The 18266-nt window shown below is 38.4% G+C and overlaps 1 protein-coding gene across 1 annotated transcript in view; it reads right to left on the reverse strand.

The window, feature by feature from the left end:
- niban2b (niban apoptosis regulator 2b) overlaps positions 1 to 8656 on the reverse strand; it is a 40111-nt gene extending 31455 nt beyond the window's left edge. The window contains exon 1 of the mRNA XM_055020500.1: positions 8456 to 8656. Coding sequence (XP_054876475.1) covers positions 8456 to 8510 — 55 coding nt within the window. The 5' untranslated portion in view covers positions 8511 to 8656. The remainder of the gene's footprint in view (positions 1 to 8455) is intronic.
- Positions 8657 to 18266: the final 9610 nt, after the last annotated feature.

The following is an 18266-nucleotide window of genomic DNA, read 5'->3' on the forward strand; positions in this document are numbered from 1 at the left end:
TCCTGAGAAGTGACAAGCTTTTGCCAATATTAGATTGACGAGAAATATTGTGGCAGAGAGGATATCCAACACTGCTGATCAATTCAAAAATCAGCAGAATTCTCTAAATCGAGAGCCAAAACAATGTTGTTAAGAAAAAAAATCTTAAAACATGAAGGAAGTCCGTCACAAAGATCGAACCTTCAATGTCCCTTCAATGCTACATCTGAAATTTATGGTAAAGACTGTTATTTAAGCAGTACCAAGCAATTTTGTCCACATATATTTGTTAAATATTTGCCACATATGACAAATGTATTCTTAGCTATTTCTGGCACATTATTTACATCACTGCAAAACATTAGCAATTGGGTGAAATCAGATCCAGTTGATCTGATAATTATCTTGCATACCTTATAATAAAGCAATCACTTCTCCAAACCCAAGTAATCAATTCCAGTCCATGGGCCCCCATGCTCCTTTTCTATGCCCTGTATATCTTAGATGAGTCTCTGTTCCACAACACCTGATTCAAATGACTGCATGCCCTTCTCTGCATGCCATCAAGTGCCACAGAAGTCTGTTAATCACCCATTTATTCAAGTCAGATGTGTGGAAGAAGGGAAACACCTAAAACATGCAGGGCAGTGGTTCCTGAGGACTGTGATTCAGAAACAAAGCAAAGCTTTGTAAAAAATATTTTCTCCAAATCTTTGGAAGAAAGTTTGGACTTAGGCCAGAGAACAGTTGGGTCAAGGTTGTGTTTTTTCTTCCAAAGGAGGGTACATAGTGCATGTAGATTTAATATTATCAGGAACTATAATATCACAAGTACCAGAGTTCTTTAACAACCAAAACAAACAGAACAGATAATCTCCGAGGTTAAAATAACAAAAATACCATAAACATATCTTAAAACATCCAGTGACAGCATCTCCACACAGTCCCACATTCCACAAATTATGTCTCCCATTCCTCCACCGCCCTTCCACCCTGTGTACTTGAGCCCCAGAACACAGCATTTCAGAGAGCAGTGTGGGCTGGTGCTGTGCATCTAGCCAACTCTTTGTTGTGCTGCTGCCAGCTGCCAGATTAATTGTCCCTGGGGCCTCAATGGTGCTGAGGTCATCTACAGTGCTGCCTTCCATCACTGAGGTAACCTGATCACACCAATAGGGTGTTCTCATGGAATCTATTCTTAAAATTTAAGGTTCATTCAACATTCTCAGATTATTGGGATCACAGAGATCCCCACTCTGCTAACACAGACTAATGAGACCCTCAACTTAATTTTTCCACATTTCACCCAATTTTCTCCACACTGCTTAAAAAACATTCCATTGAGATAGACCCACAATGACTCATAAATAAAGCCTGTGTTCCCACAGTGCTAATGACAGCACCAAATGTTTAGCCAAACTTCAAGGCGAAAATGGAACCAGGAACTTAAGAATGGATGTGAAATAAGTACATACCAATGGCTGGGCTCAGGTTCTGTTGTTATGATGCTGGTGAAGACTGCAATCTGGTGGTTGTGAATATTACCAGAATATTCCAAATCCCTGAACATAAATCTGGACAATGCATTATCCTGATGTTGAAGGATACTAGATTTCTACAATGTGGTGTGTGTGCCTTGTTGCACTTGAACTGCTTTGTTTTAATAAGAACAAGTCTCCTCACTCTGTACCCTCCCCCTCATCCATACTCTCTGAGTTCCCTCATGGTGCAACTTTCTTGAAAGTTGCATCATGTCCTATTTTCGGGGGTTACTTAATGGGATCATTTATAAAAGATATCTATTGGTGCAGGGTTCTCAAGAATTTCCTGTTTCCTGTCCCCTCACCCACCGACCCACCAGACTAGCTCTTTGTCTGCATGGGGCAAGCCTTTATGACTTCAAGAATTTTTTATTGTTATACTACCTTTGTTCTTTTGTGGTGCGAAATTTGGACTCAGGACCCAGATTAAGAAACTTACTACACAAAAATAAATGCATTATAATGTAATTTATGTGATGTAGGTATGTGGAGGCTTTCATGATTAGAAGCGCCCTAATCAGAAGCATAATGTTGTGTAGAGGTCCGAGGAGGAGGAAAAGCTTCTCCCCAGGGTCCTCTGTGCAATCTTAATCACCCTCTGCAGAGCCATCCTCTCAGCAGCAGTACAGATGCTGAGCCACACGTTGATGCAGGTTCAGAGAACGTTTTCCACAACACGGCGATAGAAGCTTCTCGGAGTTTCCAAGCCAAGCTCTCTGCAGCTTCCTGAGGAAGCAGAGACATTGGTGGGCCTTCCTGACCAGACGGGAGGTGGTACTCCAGGTAAAGTCAATAGATACATGCACAACCATATACCTATAGCTGGTGACCACCTCCACAGCTGCTCCTCTGATGTACCGTGGCTGAAATCCATCACTATCTCCTTGGTCTTATTCACATTGATGCAGAGATCATTTTTTCTGCACCACTGCCCCAGGTGTTCCACCTCCTCTGTGTAATTGGAATCATCATTGTTCATGGTGTGTCCAACTACTGCTGTGTTGTCTACTTTTTGCTATGGTGTTGTTACACATGTGCCTTTAGAATCCACGTTTTGTACAATGTGAAACCCATGACTAGAACAGGTTAACCACACAACATAGGTTTCTTTAAAGCAGCTGTTTGAACAACTCATATCAGATTTACATATAGCACACTAAGCTAACATCTGAAGGCAGACGCAAGAAGATGTCCAACTCATATTTAGTCCCTCCAGTTTTTACAATTCTGTGATCACAGAAATTCATGCAAAAAACAATACATTTCTGCATTTTTCTGTGCTACTGCATATGCTAATTGTGAATTTATTGCAATTTTGGGGAGGGGGGCAGGGGGGGCAAAAATGGCCAAAAATATTGGTTTGAGTTACTGCTACCTGCAAAATTATTCTTGCTTTTACTTCACAGCTGCTTCAGCTATAGTTATAGTTTGTGACCCATGTCACAACAAAAAGTCAGATTTAGCATCATAAACAAGCTGAACAAACTGAGCAAAGCAGAATCCTTAGGTTCTCCCTGAGAGTGGGGGATAATTATCTTGCATACCTTATAATGAAGTACTTTTGGAAGGTCTTTAATATGGAAAAAATTATTTTTTTCACAATCAATTTTGATTCCAAAAAAGAATTGCAAAATTGTGGAAGAATCAATATCCAGCTGCATAGAATCCAAGCTGATAAAAATGTTATTCAGAACAACCCGATTCCTTCCAATCACACTCTTATCAGATTCATGTACATATAGTCAATGGCTTCACAATATCAGGCAAATTAACATTTTTTTCCTGACCTTGAAGCAATTCTTCTGTCTCACTGGGGGCTGAATGACATTAGGAAAACATAACAATGCATTTTTATTGTTGGCATGATGTGTTAATGAAATATTAAACCCTGCCAGGGATTGAGGATGTGTGAATGCAAAACCAAACTCTGATGTGGACCTAAAAACTAAACTGTTCAGCCTATGAACCTAAGTTTTGGTTCTGTGAATTCTGCTGTGATTCAAATGCATACGTGAATGCCAAGTGGCCCCCAGACTGCTCTAAAAGCAGGAAGTGGACTACTTCGCAGGGCCTTCTGGGTCAATTAACCCAAATAATGCAAGCGTTTAGTGCTAGAGGAAGAAATAACGTGTGGTCTTTTACCAAGCCAAAGAGAAAACTACTCAAATCTGATGCTACTCCAATTTTGTGTCTTATGTCTTCTTCAGAAGTTTTTGTCTCATTTCCTTCAGTGGTTCTTGGTGCAGCACCACTTCAGACAAGGGATGAACAAATTTTTCAGTTGGTTTGGATTGTTTAACAGTGCAGTGTGAAAATAAACCACACCAGCTGAAAATGTAACAAATGTTCAAATTTTGGTCCTCTTCAAACCAGGTCTTCCAGACCATGAGGTGAAAACACTGTCATCATAATTCTCAACTTATCCTTCCATCTACTGCTCACATTCGGTGCAGATCACAAAACCACCTGCAAACATTACATTCCCGAGGACTTCCGCTTGCAAATAAGAAAGGGCACGGCACCAGAAAAGGAGAAGAGCAAGAACAAATGTCTCATGGTAGAACTCAAACCTAAATAGAAATTAAGAAACTATCCTAATCTGTATAAGTATAAATCATAAACAGTTTTAATTAGAGCATAAAACAAATTCTAAAATAAAACATTACCTATTTAGTAAGACAGGCTGTGTTACTCTTATTCACACACATTAGTTTTATTTAGAGGAACTGCTCCAATCATAATATCCAAGCAGAAATTTAATCAACAATACATGATACAGATTGAATTTAAACTGTAGTTTTTTTTAATTGATCAAATTCAATTAGCAGCTCTTTTTGATGTGATGTTCATATGAAAAGATTCTGGGAGCCAGCAGACATCCATAGTTTAAACTGTTCTTCCCAAATCACAGAAGACTGGTAGCACAATGAAACCCTTAAAAATGCTTTGTTTAAGTATATATTGAGGCCTCTGACTTTAACACATGCTTGCTCATCATGTCCGTTACCAAACGGAAATGAGAGGTCAGTCACATGACCTGGGTCATGTCCAACCTACCACACACCCTCTCTTCCCCTCTCCCACTGCAGTTGACCTCGCCCTTCTGCATAGGAGGGAAGTTGAGTACAACTGCTGATTGCTCAAACAGGCAAATCTCCTCCAGGACTCCCACGTCTGTTCTTATCAGTAAGAACAGCGTTCCCTGCAGTGAGATGACAGACAAGCGTGGCTCATCTATCAGCAGAGTAGGAAGAGACTTTGTAAAATATGGAAGGAAATTACTTTAGTTTTTAAGCAAATTATTCAACCAACAGATTCTTAAATCTGAAACCAGTGCACCACACCCTATTACCAACTTCAGCAAATAGACCAAACTTGATTCCTGTGCCAAATATTTGCCTGCTGTAATTATGTTTACTGCTTGCAATAAACCCTGAGTATAATTTATTATTTCTGATCAAAATTTGCATCCACCAGAGAGGATAGTAACTTTAAAGTTTATGATTAAAGCAAAACATTCCTCTATTAACCATTCAGTGTTCTGAATGGTCTAAATACAGACTATTTATTTCAACAATTCAAGATATGTCATAACGTACAACAATAAGATAAGAGCTCGCATGATAAATGAACAAATTTATTGACTGAGAAATATGTCCACAGTTTTGTATTTGCCTGTAACATGTACTTGATGCATTGTGGGAACTATTTTCCTGACACATATTATGTTGTGGAGGACTCATTTCTCCTCGTCCCCACAAGGAAAAATGCTGTTTTTGGGTCAGGGGTCAGATTTAGGACTATGGTGTGAATTGAGTTTTGGGTCAGGTTTAGTTATGTGATGGCTAGGTTTGGGATTACAATTAATCTGTAGAAATGAATGAAAAGTCCCTGCAAGAACAGAGAGACGAACGTGTGTGCATGCGCGTGTGTGCATTTGTATGTGTGCGTATGTATGCATGTGGTGTGTGTGCTTAATGATAAATCCAGGGTGGCACTCGGCTCATCTCAGCTGCAGAGACTATGTGGCGCAGGCTGTGCAACTCAAGGCCAGGAAGTTTCCATCCAATCCATATACACACATGCTCACGCAAACTTTTTCATGCATTCCTCAGATTCCACATCTGATGGATTTTTGGGGGTCTCACTCAAAACAGGACACTAAAGGCAGACATGATATTTGGCTTGTAACATGGCATCTGCAGTTCACATCTCTGAGAGAAGTAGACAGCTCTAACAGATCCAGTTCATGCCTTAAATAGGTGCAGTGCAGAAAAGGGGAAGTCATTGTGGCAAAGAAAAATAATACTTAAAAGCATCAGCAAGTCACCAGCCCACAGTTACAAAGCCTGGAAGTCTGAGCAGAAAGAATAACATTTCTGCTGGTTTTAGTGTCCTACTGCAGATAGGTTGCTGTTGTTCTCTCTGAACTGGACATGTATCTGATCACTTCTTTTCTTGAAAGGTACTGCTCACAAGGAAAGCTTTGCTCAGTTAGAAATGAAAGGCATTGTCACGTGCCCCATCTGTTTATAGCTGCCCCTTTCTGTTGCATAAAGACATGTTATGCAATTAGTTGTAATATATTTCACAAAATTTAACCAAAACAATATCACTATTAGTTATGGTCCTCATTTCAACTGCTCCCTACAGTGGGAGGGGTGTGCCCATTATCCATTCAGGTTTCACAATTGATGTGTTGATGTGAGTCATAATATCCTATGAATCAATTTGTTTAATCATATGTGGATTGTTGATCCAATGTTTGTCCATTTTCTGGCAAATACATGTTTTTGGGATGGGAAGAAAATGAACTGTTTGGGTTCTGGGGAGTATTAGACAAGAGTTTACTGGGAAACTTTGAATGCAGCCATATTATGGTGGAGGAGTTTTTTTATTTATTTATTTTTTTTAACCAAATCAGTTACAGAGCTCATCTGGTGCAAGTGAATGCTTGTCGATCAGCAATTTTTCTGTTTTTATATTTCATAAGCTCTGAATTTTCAGTAAGCTTAATCAAGGTAGCACATTGCATGTGTCACAGCCACATGTTTGTGACTGGTTAAAATGAGATCCAGTTGATTAAAACTTCAACAAAGTTCACACCTCCAGAAAACAATCATTTCTCAAGTTGAGGGTCCAGACCTTCTTTTCGAAGCAAAGCATAGAACAAGGAGTTGGTTCTTATCAAGCTAATCTGGAAGCAGTGCCTCATATAAACGAATGGCCAAAGAAAATACTATGGACAGAATATTTAAGGGTTATTTATCAGTCCAGTTAAAAAAAAGTAAAAGTGGGAAAACTGAAATTCACATGAACAGCATAACTTGGTCTTATGTTTACATGGTTTATTTTAGGGATGTTCATTACAACATGTGGAGCTACAGTTACATTCCTCACTTTGCACTACATAAAATGATACAAAATTGTAGCAGTGAGATGGCTGACAGGTTGTAAAAAAAAAAATCTCCTCAGATGCCTTGGTTGAATGTGTTTTCCAGAATTTCCAAACTTTTGTTCAGATGAGCTGGACAAACAGAGCTGCTCCATTTAGGTTCCATCTTTTCAACTGCAGGGAGCCTAGTACCAGTCACTGTTAGGTATAGCTAATATCAATAAGCTCATAGCTGATTGTATATGTCCACTTCCATATGCGCTCTGGAGGCTCCTCTACTGTGCTGTAAAGCTGACTTCACCAGGACACATTCCAGCAGGCAACATGAGGAGCTGAGATGCATATCTTCATGATTCATTTTAGTTTCAAGGTAAATCAAGGAAAATGTTCAAGCACCCATCTGTCCTTGCCACAGAGAAAACAATGGTTACCAGGATTTAAACGGTGACAGACTGGCCATGAAAGCATGATTCCTTTCCCCTGACTGCAGCCCTTTCTGTGAAGTTAACCTTGTTAATAAGTTGTGATAAACTCAACAGAGAGGGCAGGGCTGGCTCTTCCATAACAAAAGGCCACTTTCTGCATGTCTGCAACTCAAACACTGAAACTTTAATACTCCACAGTATATCCATCCATCCATACATTGTCTGCCGCTTACCCGGGGTCAGATCGCGGGGGTAGCAATTTAAGAAGGGAGGCTTCCCTCTCCCCAGCTTTCTGGGGAGAGGGAAGTCATCTCCCCAAAAAGTTTTTTTTTTTTTTTTAATCACTGACTCTTAGTTGATTAGCTTTTCCAGATAAAATCCACAGAAACCTGAAAATGATTATTCAAACCTTTTAAAGGGAAACTTTTGCTCAGTTATACATAAGATTTCAGTGCTCTTCCCTTGATCAATATAATTAAGATGTATTGATAAGCAACTGGGACATAATGCATCTTAAAAACCAAAATGATAAACCAACAGAGAGAATGCCTGACTAACACTACTGACAATGGCCAAAAAATATTTTTGGAGTAATGGGACACACACAAAACTAAGCATAAGAGGCAGCAAAAAGAGAATGAAACTTAACCAGTTTGTAACTTACAAACTGGTTAAGTTGTTAAGCCCCCTGATGGGGCCAGGGGGCTTAACAATCTAAAAAAAAGGGCAGAAAAAGAGAAATGAACACAATGTCTGTTGTGTTTATTTCAAAGTTCAGTGGGATGAATAGTTGTGAAAAAAAATGTTTTATGCAGTTTTTAAAAGGATTAGGGGTACACCATAGGTCTTCGAACTGGTCTGTCTCCACCTCCCGGTTTCTTCCACACTTCAGACCTGGTTGGTATAGCGACCCAGCACTTTAGTGGGACTCTTCAAAAGAATCAAACAGGCTGCCCCTCTCTGATAAATACTCCAAGTATTAGTCAGAGAGGGGCAGAAATGTTAGTACATTTCTGTCTGGCAACTGAACCAGAGGAGGATCTCTGTGAACCGCTGAGGCGTAAAAGCGCACATGGATCAAAACGCACCGGGCAGTCTGGTAACGCGCTCCTCACCTGAGATAATCTCTCGCTTGGCTTCATCCAGATGACTGGAAACAACGTCCCCCATGGCAGAAGAGAGTCCAAGTCTCGATCAGACTCCACAGCAGGACTCCAAGAACACTTTGGAACAAAAACGCCTTTTCTCCACGTAACCCACGCAGCTTACAACAGCTCTGGGTGGCACGGCGAAGAGACGGAAAATGACTTCCAGACTCCTTTCCAACACTTTTTTTCTTCCTGAAGAAACACACCCTTTAGCAAAAGGAGGAGGGATATGGCAGCTCCCACCCTCCTGTCTGCTTTGGTGCGTTCAAATTATGTAGGGAAACAACGCTTCTCATCCGTGTGTGAAGAGTTAACATCCGTATCTTCTTATCGGTGAAATTTTGAAAAAAACATAATGACAAACACGTCAGAAAAATATATTAAAAAGAGATGCTCATCAGAAGACACTTTTTTAACATTAAAATTTTGTTCAAATAAATGTACAGCTTCAGTGGCGTATCTAGTCCAGTTTAAGGGGTGCTTTAGAAAATATTTATTTATTTGAAGATTATTTTGTAGTTCAGTACAAAATTGTGTATACAGTACAGACCAAAAGTTTGGACACAACCTTCTCATTCAATGGGTTTCCTTTATTTTCATGACTATTTGTAAGGCAAGAAAGCCCATTTATTAATCTAACAGGGCACACCTGTGAAGTGAAAACCATTTCAGGTGACTACCTCTTGAAGCTCATCAAGAGAATGCAGAGTGTGTGCAAAGCAGTAATCACAGCAAAAGGTTGCGACTTTGAAGAAACTACAATATAAGGCGTATTTTCAGTTGTTCTACACTTTGTTTAGTACATATTTCCTCATGTGTTAATTCATAGTTTGATGCCTTCAGTGTGAATCTACAATGTCAATAGTCATAAAAATAAAGGAAACTCATTGAATGAAAAGGTGTGTCCAAACTGTTGGTCTGTACTGTATATGCAAAAATTAGGATAAATAATGGCTTAGTCTGATCCTGGTTCTTATTGCTCTTTTTTGAAGTTTGATTTGTGACTATTGTGCTGTTTTGTAATTAATTACCCAAATCTATCTGGAGTCACTTAAATAAGATAAAACTAAAGAACAGTGCATAATTTTAGGCTGTTTCTGTGTCTGTGAACAGAAAGGTGTTTGGTACTGAAACTGATAGAACCACTTCATAAACTGTGAACTGAAATAGTAAAACTCCGACTCATAATGTCTACTTTTCCATAGATGGACAAACATTCTTATTTAAAGAAAAAAGGTCACTAGCTACATCACATTCAAATAAAAATAACGGTAATGCATATTCTATGTATGATTTTCAAATAAAGTTCAGGTTAATGACTAGCTTTCATGAGTCATTTACCTGAACTTCTACCTTGAAAATAAATTGGTTTTAGTAAAATGTCCTTCAACTGATTGGAAATGCATAGTTTAGAGGAGGTTTTCTTTTAATTTCTGGGGCAGCAGACCCCACTAGGACTGTGTCACTCCATAGCAGCATGTCTCATTAAAGTTAGCAGATATGATGCAGGTATGATGTACTCTTGAGATTCTGTTTCAAACTGAGTACCGTATTTTTCGGACTATGTCGCAGTTTTTTTTCATAGTTTGGCCAGGGGTGCAACTTATACTCCGGAGCGACTTATGTGTGGAAATTAACACATTAAATCATATATGTTATTTTCACACTAAACCACAAGAGGGCGCTCTAGGCCTGTGTTAGTCTATCTTCTGTCACGTGTCATGCAACTTTAGCATACCGTACAATTCTTCAGCCTGTTATTGCCTCTATTTTTATTTCCTTTCAAGATGACATGTCTGTTCTTGCTGTTGGATTTTATCAAATAAATTCCCCTCAAAAATGTGACTTATAGTCCAGAAAATACTGAACATACACCTCTGCAAAAATTAAGGTTGTCCAATTTTACTCTTTATAAGTATATGTTTGAGTAAAATGAACATTTCTCTTTTATTCTATGAATTACTGACATGTCTCTTAATTTTGTTTGTGAATGTATGTAAATAAACAGTTAGATTTACAAAATACACAAATGAATATCTTGTCATGGATCTTAGCCCTGCTGGGGGCTATAAGCAACCCTAAAGGTCAAATTCTAGAATCACCCCTGTACAGCTGTATCATTTATTTTACTTAATGAATGATTGAATTAAACAGCCTTATATTTTCCAATAATTTATAATCATAAATCTTAATTAACAAAATTGTTTATTTTGATTCTAGAAAAAAAGCGAACTTGCGTTTTTTAGAAATGTGAATGTGACGTAAGACCAATAAAAAGTTAGAAAAGTACAGCACGACTAGCCCAAGGCAAAGTTAACCGGCTGATAAGTTTGCTTAAATTGAATTATTTTTAATAATTATTTCTATGTGATTATATGAACAAAAACACAAAATTTAAAAATAAAGTTGTGATTTTTATAATAACATAAACTTGATAATGTATGTAGAAATGATTCTTTATATGGACAAAAAGAGAGAAGAAATAGCTCTTGGGGACCCCCTGGCAGCCCCCAAGAGCTATTACGCTTCACCGGTAATAGGAGCTGCAGTTCAATTTCCTGGATGAAAATGATGTTCAACACAACACCTGCTTAATGGTAGAAAAAGGTACTTTTAATCTGACAAATGAGCCTTATCAGAACACAATCTTTTCAGGTTCCACTCGAGAATTTCAGAATGATCAAACTAATGCCTTGACCTTTACTGAGCCATTGTCACACCTCAAATCTTCTCTTTGTCATTTAGCTGGAGATTTGCTGCTGTGTTTATCAAAAGTTGTAAAATGACAGCTTGTCACCCAGGTCATGCTGAACAGTGGGGGTTTCTGATTTGAGTGACATGGTAACACATGATAACGCAGCCTTAGGGCGTGTTGACGCTGCAATCTTTAAAGGAATACCGGGTGGTGACGAAGGAAAAGCACAGCGTTCAGCTTCATTTGGCCCAAGTGCAGTGCTCACCAGAGCAACCTGTGGCCTTTTATTGACAGATTGCACCCAGCTGTGTAAATCTCCGCCCACAACAGGAAGTCAACAAGAACATCAACAATAAAATTCAAACACCCCCACTTGTTCTTATGTTGACATAATACATTTCATTGCTTTACAATTACATACCAAAAACAAAACATGCAAATTTATCCATTCTCCTTTTAGTTATAGGCTTTGTTAAAATATCAGCCACCATTTTTGTTGTTGGACTGTAAGACAGAGTTATTTTTCCATCACTGAGTGCTGACCGAATAAAGTGATATTGAATATCAATGTGTTTGCATCTTTGGCGATAGGCCAGTCTTTTAGAAAGAGCAATTGCACCTTGGTTGTCCTCAAAAATGGTCACAAGCGCATATTCGTATCCAAAGTCCATTCCATTCATTAGATTCACAAGATAAATACTTTCCTGTGCAGCAGCAACCAAAGCAATGTATATCATTTCACATGTAGACAAAGAAACTGTGGATTGCTTTTTAGACTTCCAGGAAATAATGGGTCCAGTTTCAGATAGACTAAAACCATAACCAGTCATAGTTTGTCTTTCTGGTCTCCTGCCCAGTCTGCATCACAGTATGCCACAAGTTTAAGATTTAGATCATTTTTCTTGAAGCATAATTCCTGGTTTAGTGTACATTTCAAATACCTCAATACATGCTTTGCTGCAACCCAATGTTGATTTTTTGGTTCAGACAAGTATTGTGACAACTTACTGATAATAAAACTCAAGTCTGGCCTAGTGATCATCATTACATAGATCAAACTCCCCACTGCTTCACGATACTTTTCATGATCAGCAGGTTGACCTTCACTGTTGAACTTCATTTTATTTTCACATGGGATTGACCTTGTTTGCAGTTAGTCATGCCAAACTTCTCCAATATTTTCATGATGCATCTTTTGTGGTACATTTTTACTTGACCGTGGTTCTGTGTAAAATCAATTCCTAGAAAATGTTTAAGTTTTCCTAGATCTTTAATTTTAAACTTAGCAGCCAACATTTTCTTCACATTTTTGAGTATTTGATCATTACTAGCTGCAATAACAAGGTCATCAACCTAAATAATCAAGATCACTCTCTCATGTTCATTTTTTTTTACTGTAAACACAATAGTCAGCAGGGTTCTGCACAAAGTCATTTTCAATAAGGAAATCATGTGACATTTTATTCCAATTTCGTCCTGACTGTTTCAGACCATAAAGTGACTTATTAAGCTTACAGACTAATTTTTACCACCTCAAATCTTTCAGGTTGTTCTAAAAATATCTCACAATCGATAGGGGTGTGTAAATATGCTGCTTTGACATACATTTGGTGTAATTCTAAATCACATTGAGCAGCAAGCTGCATTAGAACACACACAGATGTCATATCAGTAGTTGGAGAAAAAGTCTCATAATCAATACCAGCAACCTACCTATAGCCTTTCGCTACATATCTAGCCTTACAAAAGTGTCTCAAAAGAATTTTCTTTAATAGTAAATACCCATCTGCCCCCCACTGCTAGCTTATCCTCAGGTAATGAAGTTAGGGTGCAAGTATTATTCTCTATCAAAGAATCCATTTCATCCTTCATAGATTTAGCCTAGGGGTGTCAAACTCCAGTCCTCGAGGGCCACTGTCCTGCAGTTTTTCGATGTGCCACAGGTACAAAACACAGGAATGAAATGGCTTAATTACCTCCTCCTTGTGTAGATAAGTTCTCCATGGCTTTGCTAATGACCTAATTATTCTATTCAGGTGTGGTGCAGAAGAGGCATATATAAAAGTTGCAGGACACCAGCCCTCGAGGACTGGATGTTGACACCCCTGCTTTAGCCCATAATTGTGATTGTGGTGAGCTCATAGCTTCTTCCACTGTCTCAGGCACATCACGTGCAATCCTAAAATAATAGTCAATGTTCATGTGTGCTTGGTCATCCTCACATTTCATTTCATAATCATGACCTGTGTAATACTTGGGAGGTCTCCTGTCTCTCTTAGAATAACGTGCACAAAGGTTGCCTCCTCTTTGATCTAAGTTCCCGTCTATATCACACGACTCAGTTTTAACCTCCTGTGAGATAACTGCTCTCAAATCTGGTTTTGATTGCTCACTTTTAACTTTCTTCTTGAGTAGAATATACTCATTTATATCATCATCAGTCTGGGTGTCACATTCAATGGTACTTTTTGTGGTAAACTTTACCAGCCTATTCTTAAATACTCTTCCTGTATCTGGATAAAAGACAAGATATGCAGAACTATTTTTGTCATAAGCAACAAAAATTCCTTTTTCACAATGTGGATCCAACTTTCTCTTGTCATATTTATATGCATAACAATCAGATCCAAAGTTCTCATTTTTGAAAGGTCAGGTTTCTTTCCAGTTAACATGTAATGTTGAGTTTGCTCAACACGTGTTGTAAGATCTATTATGGATAATAGCAGCCGTCTGAACTGCAGATGTCCATAAATCTTTTGGCAGATTTCTCTCAATTAACATGCATCTTGCCATTTCAAAGATAGTTCTCCATGTTCTCTCAGCTGTCTCATTCTGATGGAGAGAATAAGGGAATGAAGTTTTATGCCTAATGGCATTTTGACTAAACAATGTTTGGATCTAAACAATATATTGGATCTTATACATTTGATTTTTCCATGAGGTGCCACACCTACAATAAACTTCTCTGTCCCTTTAACAGCATCACTCTTAGCTTTCAGAAAATGGGTAAAAATAGCACCTGAATAATCATCTGTAAAGGCTAAGGTATATCTAAACCCATCTTTAGCAATAGCGACTTTAGCAGTCTCTATTGGTCCAGCCAGATCTGTATGTACACTGTATGTATGCACCTTTAGCTTTTTCATCAGGATTTCCATTTCTGGTCTGAGCAAATTTACCTTTTATGCATACTTCACATTTCAGATCAGGTCTCTCGGTTTTACCCCTAATTTTCATTCCATCTGCAACACTTTCTAACTTTGACATATCATCATAGTTACAGTGACCTAAAATTTTATGCCATGTTTGAATGTCATAGCAGCCATTCCATCCATCAACGTCATCTGCAACAGTATTTAAATAAAACAATATATCATACACATCAATATCAAAAGCCGTACCATTTTTATGGATGAGCCGGTTCTGTCCATCTTTGAAGATGACTGTCGCTCCTCAGTTGCGGTTAAAGCCGCAGCTGCCTGACGAGCGACAGTCTATAGCAACTTTAGGCAGTTGCTTTAACCGCAACTGCCTAAAGATGTCCTGAGAAAATAACGGCACGTATAAAGTGTCCTTTAACATCATCTCCACAATTCGACCATTGCTGTCTCTCAAATGAACTCTGGCGGTGCCCTTCTAAAGTGCGATGCCACTGGTCCGAATGCTGTCAGCCAACTTCAAAATATGGCTCTGAGGCTTATAAGTCAAGTCGAAATTCTTGAATTTTGCAGAGTCTGTCACAATGTGCTTTGTTGCACCCGAGTCGACCATGAGGCCCTTCACCTTCGTGCCATGGATCTGGGCATCAGCGATCTGCTTCACCTTGAAAGCGAATGTATGGTCCTCCTTGTCCATTGCTTGCTTGATCTTGTCTCTCCTTTTCCGCCGACAATTTGCGTCCTTATGCGTGGTGCTCTTGCAAAAACTACACCACTGTTTCAGTTCTCTGCGCTCTCCCGAGGTTGAAGGATAATCCAGGACTTTGTGGTCTCTCTGGCCACAGTTGTAACAGGTGAGTTTTATACTCCAATTGTCTCTTCCTTTAACTTTCATCACGCTATCTTCTGCTGAGCCAGCAACACACAACTTCTCTGTGCTTTCAGAGCTTCTCAGCTTCGTTTTAAATTGGGAAAAAGTTAACTCTTCATCACTCTGTGTAACATAAACAGAGAATGGTTTAAACTCGTCAGGCAGGCCTTTTAAAATCATTGCTGTCAGCAGGCCATCACTTAAAACTTCTCCTGCATTTCGCAGCGCTGTAATTTCAGTTTCTACTCGGATAATATAGTCAGTGATGTTCTCATTGACACCTTTCTGAAGAAACGTCAGCTCCGTATACATACTTATCACTCGTGGCTTACCCAAAACAGCATAGTGATCTCTGAGGATCTTTAAGACTCTTCTGACATCATCCTCAGCATCTCTCATGACAAGGGAAAGACTCTTATCGTCCAAGACTTGAATTCATTCTTCATATGCCTTTTCATTTTTGGTGGCGTCTTCTTCCGCGTCATTGGAAGAAACCTGCTCACCAGAGAAACCTGTGGCCTTTTATTAACAGATTGTGCCCACCTGTGTAAATCTCCGCCCACAACAGGAAGTCAACAAGAACATTAACAATAACATTCAACAGTGCGGCATCATGTGAGGGGTCTTGGTCTGCGAGTACCTGGTCCCTGCTCTCTCAACTACAGGATCTTAAATGCTAACTGTGCCTGATCAAAAATACCCATTAACCCCACCACTCCTCCACACTCCTGGACCACAACTTTATGGAGGGGACCCAGAAGGGTGGTTCACCCAGGGCTCCAAACATCCTATGAACGAGGAACATGGATAAACATTTAACATACATAAAGGATTCATCTGTTGTCATGAGATGAGAAGATCAGTGGGAAATAAACAGATCAGAACAGCTCACAGCTCTAATACAAATATTCTCAGAAAAGGTTTAAATGTTTCCAGATGTTTACATGCAGTGTTTTTCTTCCCATATCACCTGTTTGATCATCTGAATTATTTATGTTAGACATCTGGAACGCTTTAGAATGCTTTAAAAGCTGCATTCTGTAGTCACACACAGTTCAGTGGTGGCTGCTCAGAATACTGTAATAGCAAGCAAATGTTTCAGGTTTGATGGGTTTTTTTTCACAAAACATCAGTGGAGAACAATTAACTGGAGCTCAGTTCCTCATGTTAAATCTTGATTTGATGACATCGTCAGGTAGCTGATTAGAGCTGCTGGACCTCCATGAAAATCTTGCAGTTTTCTCTTCATCAGCTCAGAGCAGCAACACCATCACCTCTCAGCATACAAATTATGAATGACAGGGCTTGGTCCTGGCATTGGTTTGACATCCTCTGAAAAGTACTAATGAAGTCATATTCAATAAAATAGAGCTCCGATGAACCTTGTCTGTCTGATTAAAGATCTCTTTTGAAATAACAATCTTGAAGCAGGTACTAAACACTTTTTTATACAACACACTTTCCTGCATTATGCTTTTTTTTATCATTGGTTTTATCATGAAATATTCTAATCTTAAACATAATCTATTCATTAGTTGTGAAAAGAAAATTATCATTATTGACAGAAATAAAGACTTGAAAACATCAGATACATGTTTTAACTTAATGAATTGAGTTACTGAAATAAATGAACTTTTCAATGATATTCTAATCCATTTAGAGTGTCTATCTGCACTTTGTTGGTCCTTTGATGCCCTTTGATGGACAGAAATGGCTCTCTGTCAGCTTTTTAGAATCTTCAATGACAAAAAGCCCATGTATATTTTCTCTGGCATAAAATAAGGTACTTAAAATATGTATTCCTATATTTTATTGCTCTTTTATTCAATGTATTTTTTGGTCTAACAATGGTGATACTGAATTATACATTTAGAATTTACCCATTAGTCTCCAGGAGACTGCACAATGGGTTAAGAGTGTAAGTAGCAGCTGGCAAGACTTTGGGAATATCTTTTGGATTGTTTCAGACAGTTTTTTTATGGCCCCAGATCCCAAAAAAAGCTAATTGCTAATCCAGTAAAGAGAAAGGGAACAGGTCCTGTTTTGGTTCATTTCAATTCCTGTTAATTTTCAGGTTCAGGAGATGCTTGAATAAAATCAGTTAAAAAAATAAAATCATAATAAAATAAAATAAATATATGAAATCATAATAAAATCAGTTAATAAAAGGATGCTTGAATAAAATCCGTTTTAAATGATTGTTTTTTATACCTCATCTTGTGTTATGAGCAACATGTAGCTCTTAACAGAAACACCTCCAACAGAAGGTCCCGGGCTCAAGATGATGGTGGGTTGTGCTTGGAAAATCTATGATCACTGAGGCTCCCTGTTTAGTCATCTAGTATGGCTTTTGTTTTTTGTACCCTCATGTTCATTCAACACCAGCCAGAGATAAAACATCTTTGGTCTTTTATCTTGTAGAGATGATGTGACAGAGCGATTTACGCCTGTCCATCTCTGGGACTGTTCCACTAAACAAAGCAAGACTTTGAGCAGCAGCTGGATGGAGACTTTTCAGGGACCTAAGCAAATTTTAATTTGAGGCCCCCATATGAACATGTCAACACCAGATTCTTCACTGTGTGTGTGTGTAGCATAGTTATAATTTATAATAATAATACACTTAGATAGCACTTTTTAGGACATTCAAAGACACTTTACAAGGGGGAAAATAACTTGTGTCATACCAGTATTGTGCCAATGCCAGTACTATTGGTATTGGTTTTAACCTGACAGAAACTAAAAAAAAAAAAAAAAAAAAAAATGAATGCAGAGAAGTATTTAAGTGTCCCTTATTATTTTCATAATTTGAAAGTAACATCAAACAATCATTACAGTTAACATGTTTAACAATCTTAAGTACTCAGAAACAGCAGCAGCCAACAGAACGAAGAGATTAACCTAATATTTGTGTACTGCCCTAAAAATAAAATAGAAATTGGTTTTTCTTTGTATAATAGATTTAGTTTAGTTATTTACTTTAAAAAATATATGTTTGTGGGTTTTTTTTGTCATTATTATTTTTTATCATGCTTGACGTTCTTGGGGGCCTTT

Source organism: Poeciliopsis prolifica, unplaced genomic scaffold (genome assembly GCF_027474105.1).
Source record: "Poeciliopsis prolifica strain line A6 unplaced genomic scaffold, Auburn_PproV2 SCAFFOLD068, whole genome shotgun sequence".
Classification (NCBI taxonomy): domain Eukaryota; kingdom Metazoa; phylum Chordata; class Actinopteri; order Cyprinodontiformes; family Poeciliidae; genus Poeciliopsis; species Poeciliopsis prolifica.